This window comes from Enoplosus armatus, chromosome 17 (genome assembly GCF_043641665.1).
Source record: "Enoplosus armatus isolate fEnoArm2 chromosome 17, fEnoArm2.hap1, whole genome shotgun sequence".
Taxonomy (NCBI): Eukaryota; Metazoa; Chordata; class Actinopteri; order Centrarchiformes; family Enoplosidae; genus Enoplosus; species Enoplosus armatus.
Genome location: NC_092196.1, coordinates 2981231 through 3005616, shown reverse-complemented (window position 1 = coordinate 3005616; position 24386 = coordinate 2981231). Strand labels below are relative to the sequence as shown.

The following is a 24386-nucleotide window of genomic DNA, read 5'->3' as shown; positions in this document are numbered from 1 at the left end:
TGAAGCCTTGCGTTCTGTCGTTGGCTTTTCTTGATGCAAATTTTCTTTCTCCTTACCTCTGGCAAAAATTCATGACTCCTACCATATTGATGCAGTCGTATAAAGGGTCGGTAGTCCAGGTGAGGAATGACACCCCCCCCCCCCCCCCCCCGTGCCGCTTCCTGAGTGAGGGAGCAGCTAATCCTCCCAAGTAGAAGAGGAGGGGGACCACATTTGATCCTTGTGGAACCCCTTCCGGGCACAGACCCCGATCCTTTCCCTGTCACCTAGCCAGAGCCATTGCAAACAAGTGCAGGGCCTGTGGTGTTCCCTCGGGGTGAGGCGACACATTGTCTCACAGTGTCAACACAGAAAACACACGGTAAGCAGTTGTGTACACAGCCTTTTTATTTCATGAGACGTAGTCCGAAAACAAACTACACTGGAGAATAGAATCTCGGTGCTCTATGTGTTTTGAAATCTCTATCTTTTTCGTTCTATGTGGTGCCGAGAGAATGCCATTACTTTACTGTGCGCTCTCAAACATTGCAGGCATCATTACAGAAGTGGTCAAGGCAGCGGTGGCCGGCCACTAGAGCACACAATGCAAAGCTTAATTTAGAATGAATGCGCCTAATACATTATTAGTAAATATTTGACTTGACTACTTACTTTTACAAAAGTGGGTCTGGCCGCTGTCTCAGCCATGCAATACACACTGATTCTACACTAGCTTCCTCCTGATGCCGCCTCCTTTTAGCCACTCTGTTAATATAAAGCACATAAATTGGGTCTAATATTTGTGTTATCAACACGAGGGGCCCACTTTCTATATGCACTATTGCATATTGGCATTTCTCTACTATCACAGACACAGGCCTTTAACGGACCGAACATGACGCACCAAGTTGAGCCTTGATGTGAGAGGAACAGATGAGAAAAAAAAAAAGTGCTTCATTGAGCACTTCATCTAAACAAACACATACAACAAAATAAAACAATCGTGAAGGCAAATCTCCAATCTTCACCAGATGGCTGAAAAAATCTCGATCTGGGGGCGAGTGTCCCGCTGGCCAAAAGATGACCAAACCAAAATCTTCTGTACTGATCTTCTGCACTTTTTCTTTCTAAATTGTGAGAAATAAAAGTGACACTGGTGAGCAAAATGAACAAACACAAGCGACACACAGAGCGCTGAACATTGCGAAACAGTAACAGCTACCAAATACAAATATCTGCTTCTGGAAATAACCCTTAAATGTAGTTGTCTTATTCACAGAAATGAATCAAATGCATGTTTATTATATTTTATATAAGAACATCCTTAAAATCAATGGAGCTTTGGCGAACCCCCGGGTTGGGAACCACTGTGTTGGATGACACCAATATAGGACATGGTGAAAGAACAAAACATGCTTTTTCAAACTCATACGTCACTGTATGTATAACAAAGGTGTTTATAGGTATTGTTCCCACCCCCCGGCTCTCACCTAATGTCCCTCCTGCTGGGGTGGACTCAAAAGGAAGATGCAGAGTGGAGCGAAGATTATATTGACCGTTCCAATTATGGCCATGAGCCAGAGGAAGCCAATCGACGCCACGATGGGACCTGCAATAGCTGGACCTTTGGACAGAAGAGACAATTATAAAACAGCCTCCAAATGGTTAGCTTAGCTTAGCTTAGGACAAAGACAGGGAGCGGGGAGCAGCAAGCCTGGCTCCGCACAAAGCTAACAACATCAGCATGCCTGAAGCTGAAAAACATGCAAAAGGTTCACCGTTTAAAGTGGCGAAAGTGTCAGCAAACATGCACGTGTTTGTGCCGTGCTTTTGGCCGCTGATGCATGCATTTCCAGTATTCACTCTTCTTTTAGCTCGGTGGTGTTTCTGAGGGCAAAATCTGCTAAATGCTAACTTTGTCCGTGTGAGGTTTTGGTGTTATATAACGAACCCCAACGGTTGGTGAAAAGAAGCTGTGATTCTCTGCACAGCTGACAGGAGAAGCAAAAGAGTCGGATAAAAACTTCTGCGTGGATTCGTCGCGACTACTTTCACATTATTAATAATATCATAATTATCTGACTTGTTGTTTACGTGCAGCTTTAACCCATAGCACGTGAAAACAAAAAGACAAAACAAAACCAAAAAAAAATCAATGAAACCCCCCCCCCCCCCCCCCCCCACTCACAATAGAGCCTCTGTTCCGTGTTGATGGATCATGCTTACCTACGCAGAATCCAATGCAGACTGCAGCATCAGCGACGGCATAAACCGTGCCATACACCGGCACATATCTCCGGTCTACCAAGTAACCCATGAGGGGCATTACTGAGGAGTCCACCGTGCCTGGGAGACACACGAGACAATCCGGTGGTTATTCCGACCGACAAGTCGTTTGTTGGACCGAACAAATATTATGCATGACTCACCCACTGAAAAGCCAACGAGGGCATTCAGAACAATCACATGGTAGATGTTGGTGGAAAATCCAAACTGAAACGTAAGGAGACATTTACAGCATCACGGACAGTTTACTTGCTTTAGATTACAGCCCGCAAATGATAGTAAACGCTGCTATTATAATAGGTATTTCTTGAATTACTGAGTACCTATTTAATGCAATAATAATATTCCTGGATAACAAGAACTACACTGTACATTCTATCACCACTTTACTAATACTAATGCACAGATAATAAAATACGTCTCGATGTTAGAACAGATATTAAACACAATGACGGTGAATATATCCGGTATATGAAAGTTTGTTTATTAAAGGTCCCATATCATGCTCATTTCAGCTCTGTTTTTATTCTGGGACTCCACCAGAGCAGCTTTGCGTGATCCACAGTTCATAAAACTCCTTATCCATCTTCTCCTGGCCCTTCATACAGCCCCTCAGCTCCCCCCCCCCCTCTGTCTGAAACAAGCCGTTTTAGACAAACTGAACCACCTCCAAACACTTGAAGAGTAGTTCCTGAGGGGGGGGGGGCGTGGCTCTATAGTTGTGACATCACAACCTTACAGGAAGTCCTGACGGCTCGTTTAAAGGTACAGTGTCTGAATACGGGCTGTGTTTCATTTCTCCGTGGACTGAGCGTTATGATACTTTTACAGTATTTATACAGCACCCAGACCTGCTTTATAGACAAACCATTTACTTAATCCATGAGACTCACAGAAATGGTGGTTATTCCCGCCAGGATCATTCCAATACAAGCACAAAGCCAACTGTGGGAAGAGATTAACAACACAGTACAAACAGGATATATGATAATCTATATTTGGCACCAAAACCATGAAGAAAAACACTTAAACAACATGTTTCTTTCAGACTCTTGTCGACATACCTGCCACTGTGTTTTTGGGACAGGTGACCAAAGATGTTGGATGCAATGAGGTAGGATACGCTGTCTGGCAGGAAGACAACGCCTGGCACAAAGACACCGAAGATGAAGATTACATAAATAAAGAGTGAATACTTGTGAACGTTGGTCTGTCGTGAATACCTAGCTGCCATGTGCTGGCACACATGGTCTTCATCATCCACAGAGGGAGGGCTGTCTCAATGGTGGCAATAGCCAGAGTCGTCAAACATATGGCTCCTGGAAAGCAGAGTCAATAGATTATATCTATTATTATTATTATTATTATCATTATTATTATGTCATTTGGTAAACTCCTCATACCATTCCACAGAGCAACACACACTTTTGTTATTGCCGGCTTTTCGTAAAGCATTACATTGTAAAATCTTTTCCAAAAATGTAGTCCTCCTCATTAAATGACAAAATACATTGTTTATAACACTTTTTTATATTTATATTAAACATTTGGGAGGAGCCGCTGAGTTTCTCCATTCTGCGTTCTCCATCCCAGGAAGAAAACAGCTCCCTTGCACCTCCTCGTGACAACTAATGACAGTGTTTTGCATTCACAGTGACATTGGCAGGCCCCTCTGCTGGAAATACAATACACGTTGTGATTTGATTTTAATGTGGCATGGGAAAATTCACATCACTCTCATTCGAGACAAAAAGCTAAAGGATTGTCCTTTTAAGGTGTTTTTCATCTAATTATGACAGTAAATATACATTCATAAAAATGAAATACAAATAGATTTAATGTTTTGCTGGATTTGTTTTAATTTCGTCATTTCAAATCTTCCACAGCTAGGGAGTGGTTTTGGGCACCTCACCTCATAGCGTTCACAGCGTGGCTTTTGGTGGTGTATTTTGAGGAGAGGCTGTAAAACCACAACGGGCACCCGGTAAAGAGTAAAAGGGTGTAGGGAAATGAAGCGCTGACATCAAACTGTGTTGCAAATGTATACCGTTGGGCCATTGATATTATTTCAAATACCAGCGGCAATGAGAACGTATGGATCCTTCAGGAGAGTCAGGAGTGGAGTCCCCTTTTCCATCTGTATAGAAGCATAAAACATGTTTAGAGAAGTTTGAGCGATGAAGTTTGTAGTTAATAGCTTTTACGATGAATTAAAACCAGAATGAAATTAGCCGCTTACTGCTGATGTTACCTATTTGACTACATTACTTCAATCACTTCATCAAAGCTCATCAGTATCTTTTTTTACACCAATTTTTCAGTTCATTTGTCTTCTTCTTTCTTTTTTAAATTTTTTTTTTTTTTTTAGAATAATTGCGCCATTTAAGACATTTAATAGAAGTCAAACTCTATTCTTTCTTCAAATTGAAGACGCTGTAGGAACGGTTTGAAATGTTTCCGCCATTTGATGTTTAATTGGGTTGCCTTTGGAGACCATACATTTTTCAAAATCTTAAAATTGTATTTGTTATCCGTCAGATCAACGTAAAATGTAAAAAAAAAAAAAACAATCCCAATTTTCTATTAAAAAAAAACAGAAAATGACCCTGATGAGTGCTGGACGGACCCTACAAGGAGTCAGTGTTTGATATTCCAAAACAGGTTTTCAGCATTCCTTTAATTTAAAGTGTCACTGCAAGACCCAGCTGGCATACTTTACCTCTGTTTGCACCCGGGATGGTTGAAAGATGAGGAAATGTATACCTGTGTGTGGATAGTGAGACAAGGACAGTGTGATGCACAAACAGCAACCGCGTGCGAACGTCTCGTGCTTTTAAGCAACGTCAAGCACCGTACCTCCACCGAGCACCGCGACGGCAGCCAGGACCAGGAATGGAGCCATCTTCCCCACAAACTGATACATCACGCTGCCAAACGGAGCCCCCGCTTCAGGACGTGAAAGAGACAAGTGACAAGTCGCACTGAAAAACGTCAACATTAGCAGTAGCAGGACGCAATAAGCAGCAAAAGACGTCCTGGCGTGCGAGTGAAAGCAGTTTTATGAGGCAGTTTTGCACTTATTTCCTTTTTTTGTCACTTTGTTTTTGAATGTGCTGCTAGAAGCTGTGTCTGCACACACACCTATCAACCCTAAGGCCAAACCACTGAAGGATATGCCCATCGCACGCCCTCTCTCCTTGTTATCTTTGTACACATCAGCCAGCATACCCATTCCTGCAATCCAGAAGTAATGATATATTACATTACATTATTGCACATGAATATTTTCAAACCTAATTTCATTTTCAGTGAAATTGTACCTGTTGATTCATCCCCATATCGTAAAATATATCTCACCTGCCACAGACAAGCAGGATCCACCTACACCTTGCACCGATCTGGCCAACAGCAGCAGGATGTAGCTGGATGAAAAGGCAAACACTTCCAAGAAACAAGGACGCAGACATTCAGATTGAGAAAGCATGACGAAACGCGTACAAACAAACGTGGCAAAGCCCAGAAAAAGAGAGACATTTAGATAAGACTACCTTTTGACTGTGTGGACGGAATTAAATCTACGTTTTTATCCATTCAAAAAACACAAATACAAGAGGCGTTCAGTGTCCGTTTCATCAACAAAAACTAACTTTTGCTAGGTCCCTCTGCATTGTGCAAGCGGCCTCATTCAAGCATTTTCAGGTGGTAAAGTCTTGCAGAGCGGCTGTTTGAGAGCCGTCCAACGCGATACTCACAGGTGGTCGCGAAGATCATTATGCAGAAACCAGCTAACATCGGGATGTGGTATCCAATCCTGTGTGATATACAGTGCAAGGGAAGGGAAAACTGAGTCATGTGTTTTAGAGTTTCGATATAAATATCTCCCCCGGGTCAAAGTCACCCACCTGTCAGTAAGTGGCCCAATGAAGGGGTTAATGATAAGCTGCGTGGCGGACTTGGAGGCCAACAACAGTCCCACTTTGATGTTGACCTCGTCCGGCTGAGCACCCGCTCGGTCCTGGTGGGGAGGTGCAGAAGTGCAGCCAAAAACCACCGACCTGTTACGGAGTGACTGGATGACAGCGGGGCTGACTGTTGAGTTGGTGGTGGTGGTGGTGGTGGTGGGGGCCTGGTCAATCCCGTACAGGTAACTTGGAAGGATTGGCACTGTCGACAAAATGAAGCATAGCAAAACTCTTAATCTCATGCATGTTTTAAATTGGATTTGGTGTCCAAAAAAAAGGGCATGCAGTGCCGTTCAGTGTTTTTTTTTTTTTTTTTTAAAGATGGCCGTGACCATTTTCATCTGCCAGAAGCGCTTCGTACAACACGTCGACTGACTACCTTAGAGTTGTTAGCAAAATGGCCACTGTCTTAATTGGCTTTTAAGTCAAATACGCGAGAATGATCACCTCAGCTTAGTGGTGGAAGAAGTATTCCGATGTTTTATTTAAGTAAAAGACACTGAAATCACGCATTATAAGCAAAGTGCACAAAAGTAGTGTTCGTGCAGAAAAATGGTGCCTGTTAATGTTATATTTTTGTATTATTATCACTGATGCATTAATGCGCATGGCTCATTTCACCTCGAAATTGTACTGTGCTTGAGTAAGCCACGTTCCACCGTTTGTTACGATATAGCGGAACCTACCGACCACCGACAGCAGCATGTGATCCAGGAACAGGGCGACGAACACAATAACCAGGACCATCTTCTTCAGCTGGGCCTCCTGTCTCAGCCAGATCAGTAAGTCTGTGTTTCACAGCAGACATGTACAGTGTTTTGTCCCTGTAGAAAAGTCTAATTCTAAAACTGCTAAAAAAAACCCGCTAAACTGGAAAGAGTCATTTACATGAATGTAGGCTTTCTGGACTATTTTAACGCCACGCGGTCATTCTTTTTTTTCTTTTTTTTTAGCCTCATGAGAAATAAAACTGGTCTCTTTAGGGAATCGTCTACATTTATATTCTCATCCTTTTGTCATGGCATGCATGCTGATTCACTGGTTCCAACCCAGAGGTTTCAAAAGATCCTACTCCCATTCAGAGTCTTAACTCAGCTCACACTTCCTGAGGATATCATGATCTCCACGTCCGTCAGAACAAAAGGACGCTCCTTATTTCTCCAGAACTTGACTGACAATCGTCACTTTTTGACGTTTTCTTCAGTATGAAATGAATCCAGCTGCTAGTAGGCAATTTGGCAAACCTTTTCAATGGTGCCAGTTTACCAAAATGTCAACACATTTAACCTAGTAAAAGAATTTGTAGCCCACAGCAGAACTCACTGAATCCATGGCAACTTCCTGTTTACATCCCCCGAAGCCCTTAGAAGATATATGGAGATTCAAGAACAAAATATACAGCAGAAAGTGTATTTCACTGCAGTCCCATAAAAACATTTCCAGATTTGAGAACACATATATATTCTCTGTGTATTCACAAAATATATATATATATATATATATATATATAACATAGCCTAGAAAGGAAAACAGAAAACGACATCGTAGTTCAAACTCACCCATATTTTCAGTTTGCACAGAGAGTGGAGAACAGAGTGTGGCGGCTTGCAAGGCATGACAGCAAAGACAGAAGAGCAGGAGGATCTACCGAGGGCTGCACCTCATCCTGCATGCAGTAATAACAGCGGAATAATAGCTTGACCCTAAAGGCGACTGGGATCAGTTTCACATGGATAGACTCCGACTATGGCTCGGATCAAACCAACAGTGAGACCACAGGTAGGCGTCGAAATCCATCCAGCGGCGCAACAAAACTAGACTAATTCAGAGGTGGACTGTACTGTTTCATCCAAAGTCAGGAGTGGAAGTCATGCATTTCAAACACAAAGATGACCTCATGATTGTGCTTTTATATATCGCAGACAATGATTGTGTTTTTTTTGTGTCAATTTTGCCTGAACTTGATGTGTAAGAACTGTCTTTGGTAATCTGAATGGCTAACATGCTACATCAGGCAATATCCTTGATGTAGAAATCCTAAATAGATTCCGTATTATGGGATGTATTGGCAGGCACTTACAATCAGAAACACACCTACTCTGATATATTAATATATTTATTAATGTCATAAAATGTACACACACATACACATACACAAAACCATTACATTTATGATGTTAATTTATTCATTAATATTAATAAATAATGAGCTCTGTGAGGCTGTATTTAGGCACAGCGGTGCTTGGAGATAATGCTAACAAGCTCACAATGACAATGCGGGCATGCTGACGCCTCGCAAGGATGACGTTTATCATCTTAGTCTAGCGCATCAGCATGCTAACCTGCGCTAATTGGCGGCAAGCACAAGTGCAGCCGAGGCTCGTGGGAGTCGTGTCACGCAGTTCTGCAGTTATTTGGTCGTTAATGGTGGCGCTAGATGAAAAGTCGGGTTGTCATGGTTATTATGATTCATCCTCTGGGGACCAGGGGTGGGCGTACCACATTTCATGACCAGCCTTCCAATAGTTGTTGAGATATTTCAATAAAAAACGAAAACATCAATTTTACCGATAGTCAATGTCAATCAAGGAAAAGAAGGAGTCGAGGAAAGAGACCCCACCACCACCTTTTATTCACTTTATTCTCAAAAGGTCACACCTCTTCCTTCACGTCACAAAATCATAACAGATCACAGCACCTACACGCGGACCAAAACCTCCATTCCAATCCAGCCAACACCCAGACGTCCATCTCTCTGAACCGCCAGCACTGAGTGATCTGAGGACAGCTCAGGTTTTGCCTCAAAAAAAAAAAAAAAATACTACTACGAACTCCTCTGCACACTTTTTTGGGTAGAAAAATGATTGAATCTGGCCTGGGAATGAAACAAATCTGCGAGCTCATGTTTTATTTGCTCTGAGAGATACGTCTGCCCCCCCCAGACAGATTGCCAGGGGACCTCTCACCACCGTCTATCTGATATGGGGGGCGGGTTTGATACAACGACTGACAGAGGACCGGCCTTTGAGGCACTTTCGTAAACAACCAAGATGGCCGCCGCTGACGTGGAGCGTTCAGTTGAATCCGCTATCGCGTCAGTATTAAACAAACTGGATGTTTTCTTTGTCGGTGTTATGGATGTCTATCATAGAGCTGAACCTGACTTACTCCGGTTATTTTAGCGGGCACTTTGACAAGACGGTTGAGCCAGGCTGGACAGGCTGTGGTCACACCATGATGCCAAAGGACAAAGTAGATTCGATGATAAAACTTGCCCCGAGCCTTTTTGTTGACATTTTGACGCATCCGCTTCATGACAAGTCCCGGCTACTAGCAGTTCCTGTTATAGATAGAAAAGCAGGAGGATTAACCGAGGGCCTCATCCTGCATGCAATAATGACATTGGCATTATCTTGACCTTAAAGGCGACTGGGATCGGTTTCACATGGATAGACTCATACTATGGCTCGGATAGATGTTGAAATTCATCCAGTGCACAAAGCTGTCTAGTTCTACACTATCTTAAGTGGGACTAATTTACCGTGACATTTTATAGAATAGACAAAGTGTGGAAAAAACAATTAAATACAAGTCCCGGCTACAAGCAGTTCCTGTTCACACTGTCCAAACAACCCTGGATCGCTTTTCACACTGACGAGTGGATCTGATGACTATGAGCCCAGATCTGAAGTTCTTTATATGATTCATAAAAATAAAAAATAAATTAAAAAACGCATCAATCCATGATGTGATGGACAATGTTCATGATGTGCAGCAGCAACGTGAGAACGTTGGAGGGGGGGGGGGGGGGCGGTGTTCAGTCTTCATCTGCATCATCAAAGGCCACGCCGGTCGCTTGCTCCTTCCTGCGAGAAAAGGAACAAGCCGTTGGTTCCCATTCACGGAGATCAGAGTGAAGAGGGCACGGTCACAGGCTTGTGAGAGTCACGTCGTACCTTTTAGTTCCTGGGTTGATGAGTGAGGCCCCTGGAGGCCGTTTCTTCGCCGTCACTGACGGAGCGAAACCCTTCTGCAGCCGAGGCTCAAACTCTGAACACAACAGAATATATACAACCTCCGTTAGGTGGTGAACTGTGTTCCACAGATAACTAAATATCTCTTTCCTTGTTTGAATTGATCTTACAACAACAACTCCATTGACTGATGAATACCAGGAGATTCAGTTGAAAGCCCCCCCCCCCCCCCCCCCCCCCTCAAAAAAAAAGCTTGTAAGTGAACCTTGAGTGAACTTATTTAGTCAAACAACTGTTCACAAACACTTTGAAGTGCTTTCATTGCTTACACTTTATCCGACGCTTCTATTGCTTTCAGCCTCTACACATCAGAACCAGAACCAGAATCAGAACCAGAACCAGCTTTATTGGCAAAAGAATTTGACTCTGGTTTTTCACTGTTCTCAATGTACTTACACACACTGTTTTTACTGTTTTCAGCGGAAGTAAGCGCGCTTACATTTCCTTGAGGAAAATGTATCCTATCCTAGATCAATCATTTAACTGTTCAGTCACATTTTCTGGAAATGTTGTCTCCCTAAATGTGTTTTAAAGCCAGGGTATAATAGCCAGGGCACTAAATATCTTCATTGTTTTTTAATTCAAGTATGTATTGTAAAAACTGTCACATTCAGAGATATTTAGTCCAAAGACAGAATCCACCAGGGGTAGTTTGTGTGTAGTAGTAGAATGTAAAATCCTTTCCAGGTCAATGAAACCCCCTAGTTTCCAGACAGAATACTGAAGACATAACAAGCCCGTATATGGCCTGAGAGCTGAACTCCTCTCTTCTGGATTTTGGCAGCTGGACAGCTAAAGGACACTGTTTCGAGAGCTTTTAGTGAGTGAATCAAACTGTAAAAGACAGAGATGGGATTTTGAAAGGTGAGGCGGACAGTGGAAATGACACCCTTTGGTATACAGCTCGAAACACGTACCCGTGGGCCACCTTTGGTGATTCTTCACTGGACTGACAGAGGGGGATCCACCTGTGTGTGTGTGTGTGTGGGGGGGGGGGTATACAAAACACAGGCAGCATTGAGTCCAAAGTGACAAGTGAGTTTTAACTCTGCACAAGCTGCTTTAAGAGAAACAACTGCAGTGAGTACATTTACTGTCAGGCTGAGCGAGGCTGTCAGCCATCCTGAACAGCAGCTCCTTCAGTTCCGCTGTGGCCCGTGGGCCCTCCAGCCTGGATAGGGTCACGCTCGGGTCACCTGGACCGGAGCCCACAAGGAGTTCCACACTGGCGTCGTGCACCACGACGCACGCGTCCCCACTACCGCAGGCCGACCTGAGGGAAAGACTTATTACCCAAGGGTGGTTTCATGATCACATCTACTGACATGTGGGTCAATGGCACCACTGAACTCCAGTGCCGTGCTAGAAATAATTCGTCTTACGCAAAGCGTGATCTCACCTGAGTTTTAGGATATAATCCTCTGTCGATTTCAAGGCAAACCTCTGTCTCTAAACAAACAGGTATTGTTAAAACCAATGCCACGGCAGGAACAAAGTCACCGTGAGCGGGAAATCGCGGGCGTCTGTGGGCGAAACTTACAAACTGGTCCAGGGTGTCCTCCGCGTACTCTGTGCTCCAAACGTCGGCGGCATCTGTCAAACTGCAGCACATGAACAAAATCAGTAAACAAGGGGCGGACACATTGACAGAAACACACACACACACGTACGTCATTAATTACATGGTCTCAAAGATAACTGTAAGGGTGAATAGACACCTCCCTGCCAAGGTCTAAAAGTGAACAACAGGCCTTCAGAAAAACCAGTATAATCTCTTGGAGGGATTGGATTCATTGCCCTGTATTGCATGTGTTCATATTATTGTGTCCTCCCCTTAGATGAGGATTGTGAACCAAACTGCTTTTAAATAGTCCGCAATATTAGTTTTCCTAGATTATAGGCAAATGTGCATTGCTGTGAGAATACAATTGAAGAGTACATTATTGATTCTGGGGGGTAACTCTTCAATTCGGCATACAGCCTACACATTAAGAAACTCCTTTTGAGGATAATTTCACCTTTTTGTATTCCCACTGTCAGTCAATATCGTGGTGAAGTGTACCTTGGTGAGGACTACGACCGACTCTCAATTTCTAGTGTGTGAAATGTTTGTGCTGCTTGGCGGAATATCGGCATGCCATCGTAACAAGAGGCTACCGACAACTCAGCTTACGTTGTCGTTTTATGTTCTAACGCAAAACGTCGTTTTCGTGAGAAACACCGGAATACTAAATGGAGATTGGCCGAGCGTTAGCGTTCTCTCCAGTCTCTAGGCTAACACTGCCGAGAACACTTTCATGTGCATTTTTGAGGCCGCCTTCGACTCACCAAATGTTAAATATTCCGTTTTTTCTGCGTGTGTAGCAGAGGAATTTAGACTGGCTCTTTTTATCCAACACAGTGCAGTATGAAGCTTTGGTCACCTCCATGTTTCCTCCCAGGATTCACCGCTAAACCAAACCCAGGAAGAGAAAGCAGCAAAGTTGCTGTTCTTCTTCTTCTTCTTTGATTTTGCTGGCGGACTACAAACTAACTTTAAGGTGCATGCCGCCACCTACTGTACCGGGAGTGTGTAACGTCATGACCTAAACAGCAAAAACATTTCAAACAAACCAAAACAAACAAAAAAATGAAAATACTCTAACACTCTAATTGTAATCAATCCTGTTTCATTTTCACTTTTAACCTGTACTTGTCTGTCCCCCGTCTCCAACAGACCTTTGACGCTCCACTCTGCCATCATCTTCTTCATCTTCTTCTCAGAATCAGAATCAGAATCGGAAACTCTTTATCGCCAAGTAACATACATCACAAGGAATCTGCCGTGGTCTGAAGGTGCTACATTTTTTCTTTACATATAACATATAATCTGACAGACAACAAGCATGTAAAAGGATAAAGGTAAAAGAATAAGACAAGATAAATAACAAACAGCGCAGTGACCAAAATAAAGTGTCCAGTACTGACCAGTAGGGGGCGGTGTACGTTAATATAACGTATAACTTGTGTTTGTGTGTTTGTGTGTGTGTTTGTGTGTGTGTGTGGGGTGGGGGGGGGGTCAGTGCAAGACTTTGGCCATGTATGCATTCTTTGGGTTTTTATTGGCGGCAGGCAAGTGTCCAAAATGAAAACCCCCGAAAATTGCTAGCGCAGAAACGACTCGGACAAGAGACGGCCTTTACAACATAAAGCTTTTATTAAAGCCGATGCATTATCAAAAGACATTCAGTAACACCATTCCCCATGCTGAACAGGTTCTCAATCTGCATGTCCATTGCACGTCGGCATTATATTTTGCTCACTATAAGACACAAGACGCTTGGTCTCATCTTTATTTACGGTTTCAAACTGTCCTACAAAGCTATTAGCCAAGCATGGAATAGGAAATTGGAGCATGGTTTTGGACAATACACAATCAGCTGGAATAAGATACGGACATCAGTCGTCATTGCTTCTCAAAATCTAAACGTGTGTCAAATGTGTTACCCTCAGGAAACATTTTGAACTTTCTTTTTTGTTTCGTTAATGTAACATTTTGTCGTACAGATGTGAAGGTAGATTTAGTGTGCTTTGCATTAACAGATGTAAAAGGTATCCCAGCGCAATGGAGCCACATGGTGTTACTTTGAAATGACTCATCTCGTGAATGCTTTGATGATGTGACGTCATAGCATATATGCCAAACATATCAATGATAATTCCTGGGTTTCTGCAGCGCACATTTATACCCGAGTCATGTTGTAATCAGCTGACTAGAGGGGCCTGGGCTAATGACAGTGACTTCTGAGTCGTCTCTGTTTAATTTCAAAGAAGTTTGCAACCTCAAGTACCAAGTTGCTATGTAAAGGGTCAAAGGAAAAATACAGCTGAGTATCATCTGCATAGAAATTGAGATGAAGCTGCACGTAATCAGAGGAATGGCCCAAGTATCAAACTTGGGAAACCCCACATGCTAAAGGCATAGTTGAAAGACTTGAGTTGCCAATAACACATACAATTTTGACAATAAGAATTTTCAAACGGACGCTGAGTTTCCAACCCACTTTTCAAGACGCTAAATTGAAGTGATATCAAACGCAGAGCTGAGATCTAAAAAAATTCATAAATCAAAATGATAAAAAATATTTATGGCAGTGGGCCAATCAGTTGTCCTTTTTCTATGGGAAACATTCACATCATTGGCCAGTGGAAACCTAAACGTTTTGATAAATCTCTTCTTGTTCTCCATGAATATCTAGATTGTCTTCAGCAAACGGATTGGTTATATTCATATGGGTATCAATAAAACCACAGACTTCTTCCTCTACAGTTACTTCTTTTACGCTCGTCCTCTTTGTTGTCCTCTACAGTGACATAAATCTCCTCCGTCCTTACACAGACATTATCATCTTCATGTTCCCCTTCATCTTCATCGCCCTCCTGTTCCTCATGATCATTAGCTTCTTCACTCTTGATCCTCGTCACGCACCTCTTTCTCCACACCCTGCCTCTTTCTGGTGTGCTTCAGTTCCTCCTCCTCGACTGCACAATTGTTCTTCAGAGTCACTGCAACGCAAGCGTCAGAACAAAACACATCATGGAATAAAATCCTTCATCAAAGTGCGTCTTAAAAATGAGGAAAACAAATAGAAGTGTCATGTCATGAGTGGTGAGAGGTGAGCAGACATTGAGTTTGGACAAGGGCTCCGAGCTGCTCGGTCCGTTGTCTTTTCCAGTGGACCAGACAGACCACCGACACCACCAGCAGGAGGAGCAGCAGCGGGGCAAAGACTGAGAAGACCAGCCGCAACAAATGCCCTGAGAGAATCAAATATCTTGTCAGTTCATCCTCTAAACATGTCTGATACTCTACGAGTGCACTTTTCATGCCGTCTTGACTCACTATGCAATGCTCGGATTTAATACAACTTTTTTTAAATCTCGGACATAAACACGAGGACACACTTGGGGATTTGCCTGTTAAATACAACACGGCGCTGTTGTTGCGATCCCTCAGATGAATTTTACAGGATGATGGACTGTTTCGCCATGAAACGCTTGATGAGCTCTAAAACCTCAGCTTCAGGGCTCTGGACTGCTTTAAAAACGGCTTCTTTGTTGCCTTCAAACTTCCGGCTAAGGCGTTTGCTGCCCTCTACTGGAGGGGAGAAGGCCAAATATGTAATTTGATATTAAATTGAAAGCACAAATGACTACATATTGTGCACATGAATTATTAAACCAAGAGCACAAATGAAGAAACTTGTCCACATGAATTAGAAAATCGAGGGTTAGATGCTTTATCACAACTGTGTCCGACGACACATTCTCTCGCTCTTGTTTTTGTATAATGGGCGGCTCACGTGGCCCACTGAGCGACCGGCCCAGCGAGATTTCTCCCGGTGCTCCTGATGGCCAGTCCGACTATGTTTTGAAAGATTAGTAGGGTTACGGTAGGTTGTAACCTTTACTTCTCTACTTTTAGGGGCAAATGCGAGTGAACTGTAGAGCCCTGGATGATATATGTATTCAGATTTTTTTTTTTTTTTTTTTTAATAAATCATAGCTGTATTTACATTTAATGGTGGCCCTCATTATCGCCGTCATGGTAGAAGTGAATCTCCTTGAGGACAGTGTGACTTCATACACACAGCTGTAGCTTCCTTGATGTTTATACTGAGCTACGGGGAAGTTAAAGGAGGCCGACTGGTTGACTGCTGGCTTGGTGTTGGTGATTTCGGAGCCAGAGAGGATGAGAGAGAAAACACCTCCAGGATAGCGGGACGAAATGGAGCAGGTGATGACAAAGCTGTAACCCCTGGTGACCTCTGCGCCTTCAGGACCCCAGACCAGCCCTCCATTAGGAGATGTCAGGGAGATGCTGGGCTGCTGCAGTGGCACTGGGTAAAAAAAGAGACAACATAAAGACAGTGTAGACTAGATGACACAAAGATGGATTCTGAACAATTATTGAAGCTATATGTAGAAGAAAAAAACCTGACTAAACTTCTTGCAAACAGTTTGACTCAGTATCGGTCGGGGCCAAGAACAATGAATTGGATATCATACATGTATATCAGATCCCTGTTGTTTTTGGAAAGCCCCCTGTGAACTTGTCTGCATTGTTTCACATACTGTATTAGTTGTAAGCCAGAACCAAGGGCTTGTTTGGGTCTGTGAGTGGGTGAGTGAGATGCCGTTGCCAGGGGAAGCACCGAGTTGAGGCTAAGCAAGCACCATCATCCAAGGTAAGGTGTCTGAACACGCGACAGTCTAACGCTTTGTCATTTCTTCTGAATTTAATGGAAGTAAACAAGAAAGAATAAGATTGGGAAATGTATTTTTTCCTTACCAGTGACAGAGAGTATGACAGAGTCACTCAAGGGGGAGCTGAAGTTTTGACTTGAAACTGTTGTCTGATACTGACACCGGTACGATCCCTCGTTATCAAAGTTGACTTTGAGGATGCGGAAGGTAGCGGAGTTGTTACTTGATGTTTGGGTCTTTTTGAATGAGCCGGAGGTTTTCTTCAGAATGAATGTTCCACCTACATGCTCAGTTGAGATCGAACAAGTGACGCAGACGTCCTGACCCCAGGCAACCTCCCCGGCCAGATCCATGGACATGCTGGGCTTTGGTAGAACCACTGAAAAATAACACAATATCAGAGCGTTGAATGGATTGACTTTGAGCTGAGGTGTGTCTCTTTAATTTAACTTCTTGTCATTTCTACTTAATTTCATACAAGTTAACAAAAGGGCAAGATTGGGAAATGTATTTTTTCCCTACCAGAAACAGAGAGTCTGACAGAGTCACTGAAGGGGGAGCTGAAGTTTCGACTTGAAACCCTTGTCTGATACTGACATTGGTACGATACGTCATTATCAAAGTTGACTTTGAGGATGTTGAAGGTGGCGGAGTCGGTACTCGATGTTCGGGTCTCTCTGAATGAGCCCGAGGTCTGCTGCAGAACGAATGTTCCGCCTAAATGCTGAGTTGAGATCGAACAAGTGGCGCCGACGTTCTGACCCCAGGCAACCTCACCAACAGCATTTATGGAGATGCTGGGCTTTGGGAGGCTCACTGAAAAAAATGACACAATGTTATTTGAACTTCTTGTCATTTCTAGTTAATTTCATACAAACAAAAAAACAAGAGTGGGATATGCATATTTCCTTACCAGTAACAGAGAGTCTGACAGAGTCACTTAAGGGGGAGCTGAAGTTTCGACTTGAAACCCTTGTCTGATACTGACACTGGTACGATCCTTCATTGTCAAAGTTCACTTGCGAGATGTTGAAGGTGGCAGAGTCGGTACTCGATGTTTGGGTCTCTCTGAATGAGCCCGAGGTCTGCTGCAGAACGAATGTTCCGCCTAAATGCTGAGTTGAGATCGAACAAGTGACGCCGACGTTCTGACCCCAGGCAACCTCACCAACAGCATTTATGGAGATGCTGGGCTTTGGGAGGCTCACTGAAAAAAATTACACAATGTTATTTTAACTTCTTGTCATTTCTAGTTAATTTCGTACAAGCTAACAATAAAACAAGAGTGGGATATGCATATTTCCTTACAAGTAAAAGAGAGTCTGACAGAGTCACTTAGTGGGGAGCTGAAGTCTTGACCTGAAACCCTTGTCTGATACTGACACTGGTACGATCCTTCATTGTCAAAGTTCACTTGCGAGATGTTGAAGGTGGCGGAGTTGGTACTTGATGTTTGGGTGCTTCTGAATGAGCCCGAGGTCTGCTGCAGGATGAATGTTCTATCTAAATACTGAACTGAGATCGAGCAGGTGATGCTGACGTTCTGACCCCAGGCAACCTCATCAGCAGGACTCACGGAGATGCTGGGCTTTGGGAAGCTCACTGAAGAAATAACACAACATTAGAGCAGTCGATATATTGTCTTTGAGCTTAGGTGTATCTCTACATTTTAACTTCTTGTCATTTCTACTTAATTCAATAAATCATTTCTACAAACGAATAAAAATCAGGATTGGGGCACTAGGTTTGCTGTAAGCCTGTTACTATTGTTATGGCTAATTTATTTGAATGCAAGGCTCTTATTATTTTATTTTATATTGAATATTAGCAAACCATTTTGGAGTTAATCCTGGTATGGCTGCCCACTTTGCCCAATTGATAATTCAGCTTTGGTCGGGGCCCCTCAGATTTGAGCATCTAATGAAGCTAGCTGAATCAGCAAAACCATAAAAATAAAAGTGTCTTCTCACCTGAACAGACCACACCAGCGTCCTCACCATGTCCACAATTGTGTGTCCCAAATCCTCTGTGCTTACACTGAGTTAGAGACCTTTCGCTTCCTGAACAGGCCACATCGTCAAACCAGATTTGTCCGGCGCCTTGACCAAAGTTGGCAGACTGTGTTGCAGTCAGTGCCGTTCCGCAACCCAACTGTCTGCACACCACCGTGGCATCATTTAGGTCCCAACTGTCATCGCAGACTGTTCCCCAGGCGTTGCTGTGATAGATTTCAACTCTTCCAGCGCACCGAGTGGACCCAACTAATCTGATCCGACCATCTATGAGGCACATAAGCACATAGCATATAATATTCTACACACAACATACATGGAAAACTACAGGAATTGTATGCATCACACAGGAGAATGGACCAACCTGCAGCATGTCAGGTCTACCTCAAGGTACTTATTCATTGTAAGCACTATAATTACCCATTACTTTTTCTTACAATGTTCATGCAATTTCCTTTTATATATATATACCACATATGACAAAACTGAACCCATATGTCATCTTAGCTTTAAACCCAACCGGTCAAAGCAGATGACCGCCCACCTAGAGTCCTGGTTTCTGCCTCTTAAAAGGAAGGTTTTCCTTGCCACTGTTGCCAAAGCGCTTGCTAAAAGAGTCTGGTCTAGACCTGCTCTATTTGTCAAGCGTCACGAGATGACTTTTGTTGTGATTTGGCGCTATACATATAAAATTGAACTGAATTGAATTGAATTCAAGCGCTCTTCTGTCTGAATTAACACCCTGGATGGAACTGCGCTGAACAGCAGAGAAGAAAGCAACATAGAGCCAGAGTGATTTGGAATGACTGATAGAGGCTCCATTCAGGAAACTGGTGGGGTTTTAACTAGGGCTGCCCCCAGAAAGTCAACGATTCGAATCATCAATCAGACACCCCTCAGTTGATAGAGATTCTTCAAGTCAAGGTAAGTCAGACAGCCATGGACCAGGACCCAGGGTGAGTCCGAGTGAGATGGAGGCAGCCGCCGGGTTCTTCTTACAAGTTGTGAATTTACAGGTCACACCAACTTAACACGATATAGTCCCTGGCTTTTGTTTCATATCTGGTGTTGGCAAAAGATTTTGTTGCACGTTTCTGATCTGAGGGCTACCTTGGCTTGTTTGGTGTATTACTGAACGTCGCTGTCACCCTGAACGTCCCGCTGAACCCTGTTCAAAAATCTGGCAGTTCAACAAAGAGTTGCTTGATAGACTATATGAACAAAAAGGAACAAATATTCATATTGAAGAGCCAAATCCGATTCGACTGACAAAATTCTGAGTCGCGTAAAGCCCTAGTTTCAACTTTATTACTACATATAAAGATGAGTGATGAAAGTGTCTTCTCACCTGAACAGACCACACCAGCGTCCTCACTGTGTCCACAGTTGTGTGTCCCAAATCCTCTGTGCTGGCACTGAGTTAGAGACCTTTCCCTTCCTGAACAGGCCACATCGTCAAGCCAGATTTGTCCGGTTCCTTCACCAAAGTTGGCCGACTGAGTTGCAGTCAGTGCCGTCCCACAGCCCAGCTGTCTGCACACCACGGTGGCATCACTTAGGTCCCAGCCGTCATCGCAGACTGTTCCCCAGGCGCCGTTGTGATAGATCTCAACTCTTCCAGAGCACCGAGTGGACCCAGACCCGGCTAATCTGATCTGCACACCTATTGGAGAGGTAAACAGAGGTAGACGTGTGGCTGCGAACATAATGAGCACTACTAGTAACGTCGATTTCTTCTGCTACCTTTTTATTGGCAGTTTGTCTTGCTTTGGTTCAGGTTTCGTTATTTTCAATTGTAATTTAAGACAAGGTTCACAATAACCTTAAACCTAATACATAGCTTAGGGTCTTGGGTTAGGTTTGTATCTCAAATTTTGCAGTTGGATTCTGTTGAGTCGGGTCTTGAAGATGGGTACGGGATGAGTTTGGGTCTCAGTTTTAGGCCCGTGCACAACTAAAGGTGTTTTCACATCACAGCAAAATGTTTTGACGTGATTTTATCATCATGATTATTTGAGGGGGTGCTTTAGCAGTTGCTGGTAACTTTTAGGGCACTTCAATTTCACGTTAAGCCCCAGTAAGCCACAGCACAGCTGGAGATCTGCAGGAGTCTTGGTTGTTCCAACTATGCGACCAAGCAAACTACATCTAAGCAAAAATGAGCTGCAGGCCCCTATTGACCCCCCCCCAGTCCTTCACTTTCTGTGTATTGTTTATGTACCCTGTCGTCTTCAAGTGCCGATCATGTACAGATCTGAGCATCAGCTAGAGACCTTTCACTTCCTGAACAGTCCACGTCATCAAGCCAGATTCTTCCGGTCCCTTGACCAAAAAGGGCTGATTTAGAGGCACTCAGTGCCATCCCACAGCCCAGCTGTCTGCACACCACCGTGGCATCATTTAGGTCTCAGTTGTCATCGCCGACTGTTCCCCAGACGCCGCTGTGATAGATCTCAACTCTTCCAGAGCATCGAGTGGACCCAGACCCGGCTAATCTCATCTGACCGTCTATGAGGCACATGAGACCGAGCTGATTCATTAAGCAGCCACAAATCCTCAGCCTCTCACATATGCATATTCAGCTTTACCTCAAGGTACTCTCCAATTACTTAGTATTAGAAGCACTATAATTATGCATTACTTCATGCAATTTTCCTTACAATGTTCATGCAATTTACTTTTTTTAAAATGATCTTTATTATGATGATTAATATTATCCTCTAACGTTGCTCTGGTGGCTTTGGCACAGTAGTTGACATATATTGTATGACTATGATTGTATAACTGGACCCATGTGTTATCTTTGCTTTAAAGTGCCCTTCTGTATAAATGCACGCAGAAGATGAAAATGTCTTCTCACCTGAACAGACCACACCGGCGTCCTCACTGTGTCCACAGTTGTGTGTCCCAAATCCTCCATGCTGACACTCAGCTAGAGACCTTTCGCTTCCTGAACAGGCCGCATCGTCGAGCCAGATTTGTCCGGTTCCTTCACCAAAGTTGGCCGACTGAGTTGCAGTCAGTGCCGCCCCACAGCCCAGTCGTCTGCACACCACGGTGGCATCATTTAGGTCCCAGTTGTCATCGCAGACTGTTCCCCAGGCGCCGCTGTGATAGATCTCAACTCTTCCAGAGCACCGAGTGGACCCAGACCCGGCTAATCTGATCTGACCGTCTATGAGGCACATGAGACACGTACACACAACATACATGGCAAACTACAGGAGTCGTATGCATCACGCTGGAGAATGGTCCGAGCTGATTCATTAAGCAGCCACAAATCCTCAGCCCCTCACATATGCATATTCAGCTTTACCTCAAGGTACTCTCCAATTACTTAGTATTAGAAGCACTATAATTATGCATTACTTCATGCAATTTCCTTTTTTTTTTAAATTATTTTTATTATGATGATTAATATTATCCTCTAACGTTGCTCTGGTGGCTTTGGCACAGTAGTTGACATATATTGTATGACTATGATTGTATAACTGGACCCATGTGTTATCTTTGCTTTAAAGTGCTCTTCTGTATAAATGCACGCAGAAGATGAAAATGTCTTCTCACCTGAACAGACCACACCGGCGTCCTCACTGTGTCCACAGTTGTGTGTCCCAAATCCTCCATGCTGACACTCAGCTAGAGACCTTTCGCTTCCTGAACAGGCCACATCGTCGAGCCAGATTTGTCCAGTTCCTTGACCAAAGTTGGCCGACTGAGTTGCAGTCAGTGCCGCCCCACAGCCCAGCTGTCTGCACACCACCGTGGCATCATTTAGGTCCCAGCCGTCATCGCAGACTGTTCCCCAGGCGCTGTTGTGATAGATCTCAACTCTTCCAGAGCACCAAGTGGACCCAGACCCGTCTAATCTGATCTGAACACCTATCAGGCACGCAAGAAATAGCAATACACTATTTCAACACTTCACACAGAGCGTCAAAATACAGAAATGTTATGTTTCACAAGAGGAGACCAATAGAACTGACCTGCAGCAGGCGACGATGAGATCAAGAGAAGAGAGACTATGGGGGAGGGGGGGGGGGGGGGGGGATAGCATTATATAAGCAGACATTTGTTGAAGCACATGTGGTCCCTGTTTCATATTTATGTTTATAATCCAAATCATGTCCAATCCACTGAATTTAAGAATCAGACTAGTCGCTCCCAGCTATTTCAATTTAACAGGGCAAGGTTTTCGATCTGACAGAGCAGAACACAAACACATTCACTCAGGTGGCTGTGAACTGTTGAATAATACACATAATGTATGAAAGTGTGGAGCTGAAAATGACATGTATAAAAGATAGAATTTCCACCGAGAAAAACATTTTTATGTGCACTAGAATCTCCATATTTCAATTTTCTCCACCATAGAAGAAGAGATCAATCATTCAGGTAATAAGGCCCTTATAAATCTTTATAAGCTGCTTATTAGCACTATTATGTGTTAATAAGACAATACAAGTGTTAATAATAGCTTAATGATGATAATAGCTATGATGTGAATTATACCCATAATGTATGAAAGATATTTGAACATTTGGATGGAGTGAAAGTCTGAAAACGTGTCAGTCGTGAACATCCTGTCCATTGCTTTGAATGAGGAAATGATACGTGGAATAACGCTGATGTACGAAAGGTATGAATAATGTAGGTAAGGAGGCAGAAAGTCCGGCAAATTGAGCTGAATGTTTTGAATGTTTTAAGTTTCCCCGTCTAAAAATGTGGAACTAGTCAAGGGCCAAAAGAGGGGGCTTCACAATCTGTACCCCATACAGCACCCTCTATCCTGAGTCCACCATATGAATGGGAGGCAAATTTCAAGCATTCTTATGGGGCATTGAGTGTCGAGTGAAGAGGGGGAAAATTCATTTTTTAGCATAATGCTGCAACATACAACGTGTAAAATGTGAGGGGGTCTGAATATGGCACTCTATGCAGTATATAAAAACACATAGTGACAAAAGTGTCTTGTTTTGTTTTGTCACGCTAATAAGCTCGGGGCACATTTTCACAGTGTCAACTTTGATATATATATTTTTTTTCATATTCAGTCCCAGGGACCCTTTGGCACATGGGAAACGTTTAACTTTTTTGTCTTTATCTTATCTCTAAAATTCTGATAAGAGGAGTTGATGGTACGCCAAAGAAGTTATTAAAGTTTCCTTTTACATGAAAACACACAGTCATGGTAGGCCAGCATCAAGTGTGCAAAATGCTTCATAACCATTGCAGTGAAATCGCCTAAAACTGGCATACAGGCCGCGCAGCACGTTGACTCTCCCTCCCAAACACAGCGTATATTTTACTCACCTAAAAGCAGGCCAGGTGGAAGTTTCAACATCCTGGTCAATGCAGGTGACTCAGAGAAGCGTTCAGCCTCAGTGCGCTTTGCTTCTTCTCTGCTTGTGTTCGCAGTGGCAGAAGCTTTCCCCGTTTATAATCTGAATATACCATAAATACCAAATAAGGGGTGGGAGGGTGGCATTTCACAACCCACCCTCTGAGTTATTGACAAATACCCCAGAGTGGCTACATCCTGCAGCTGGATAGCATGATGATGAAATGTATGATTGACAACAGCACCGGGTCCTGCTCCAATGTTGCAAAATCGTCTACCTTTCCAAGACCGGACCAAGGGGAAGATTACTTCTTGAAAATGCATTTCTTAAACAAGACTTTTCCAAAGATTTATTTTTTTTTTTTCTAAAACCAGCCATTTAAAAAATCAATCTGGTGAAGAACATAAGCAGAGGAGAAGAAGCTGAATGTATGAACACAAATACGGAGGCTCACTGTGGCCAAGGCAGCCGCCGCTTGGATTGCGATTACGGTATCGGTGCTTTTGAGCGACCAAAAAAAGGACG

At 43.4% G+C, this 24386-nt stretch overlaps 2 protein-coding genes and 1 pseudogene across 2 annotated transcripts; all 3 read right to left on the bottom strand.

The window, feature by feature from the left end:
- Positions 1–1469: 1469 nt before the first annotated feature.
- Positions 1470–6974, bottom strand: LOC139299880 (synaptic vesicular amine transporter-like). The gene is made up of 14 exons (XM_070922819.1): positions 6914–6974; positions 6168–6429; positions 6018–6076; positions 5623–5706; positions 5407–5499; positions 5122–5211; positions 4985–5028; positions 4342–4402; positions 3489–3584; positions 3330–3411; positions 3159–3210; positions 2409–2472; positions 2206–2325; positions 1470–1603 (listed from the first exon to the last, which is right to left on the bottom strand). Exons 1-14 carry the CDS (start codon positions 6972–6974, stop codon positions 1470–1472), a joined length of 1302 nt encoding a protein of 433 aa, XP_070778920.1.
- Positions 6975–9999: 3025 nt separating this feature from the next.
- paxx (PAXX non-homologous end joining factor) lies at positions 10000–12704 on the bottom strand. Its single transcript, XM_070923298.1, has 7 exons — positions 12590–12704; positions 11802–11862; positions 11661–11710; positions 11350–11534; positions 11179–11229; positions 10184–10277; positions 10000–10093 (listed from the first exon to the last, which is right to left on the bottom strand). The coding sequence occupies exons 1-7, from the start codon at positions 12688–12690 to the stop codon at positions 10045–10047; spliced, it is 591 nt and encodes a 196-aa protein (XP_070779399.1). The 5' UTR covers positions 12691–12704; the 3' UTR covers positions 10000–10044.
- Positions 12705–14454: 1750 nt separating this feature from the next.
- Positions 14455–23863, bottom strand: LOC139299879 (uncharacterized; annotated as a pseudogene).
- Between the last annotated feature and the right edge of the window lie 523 nt (positions 23864–24386).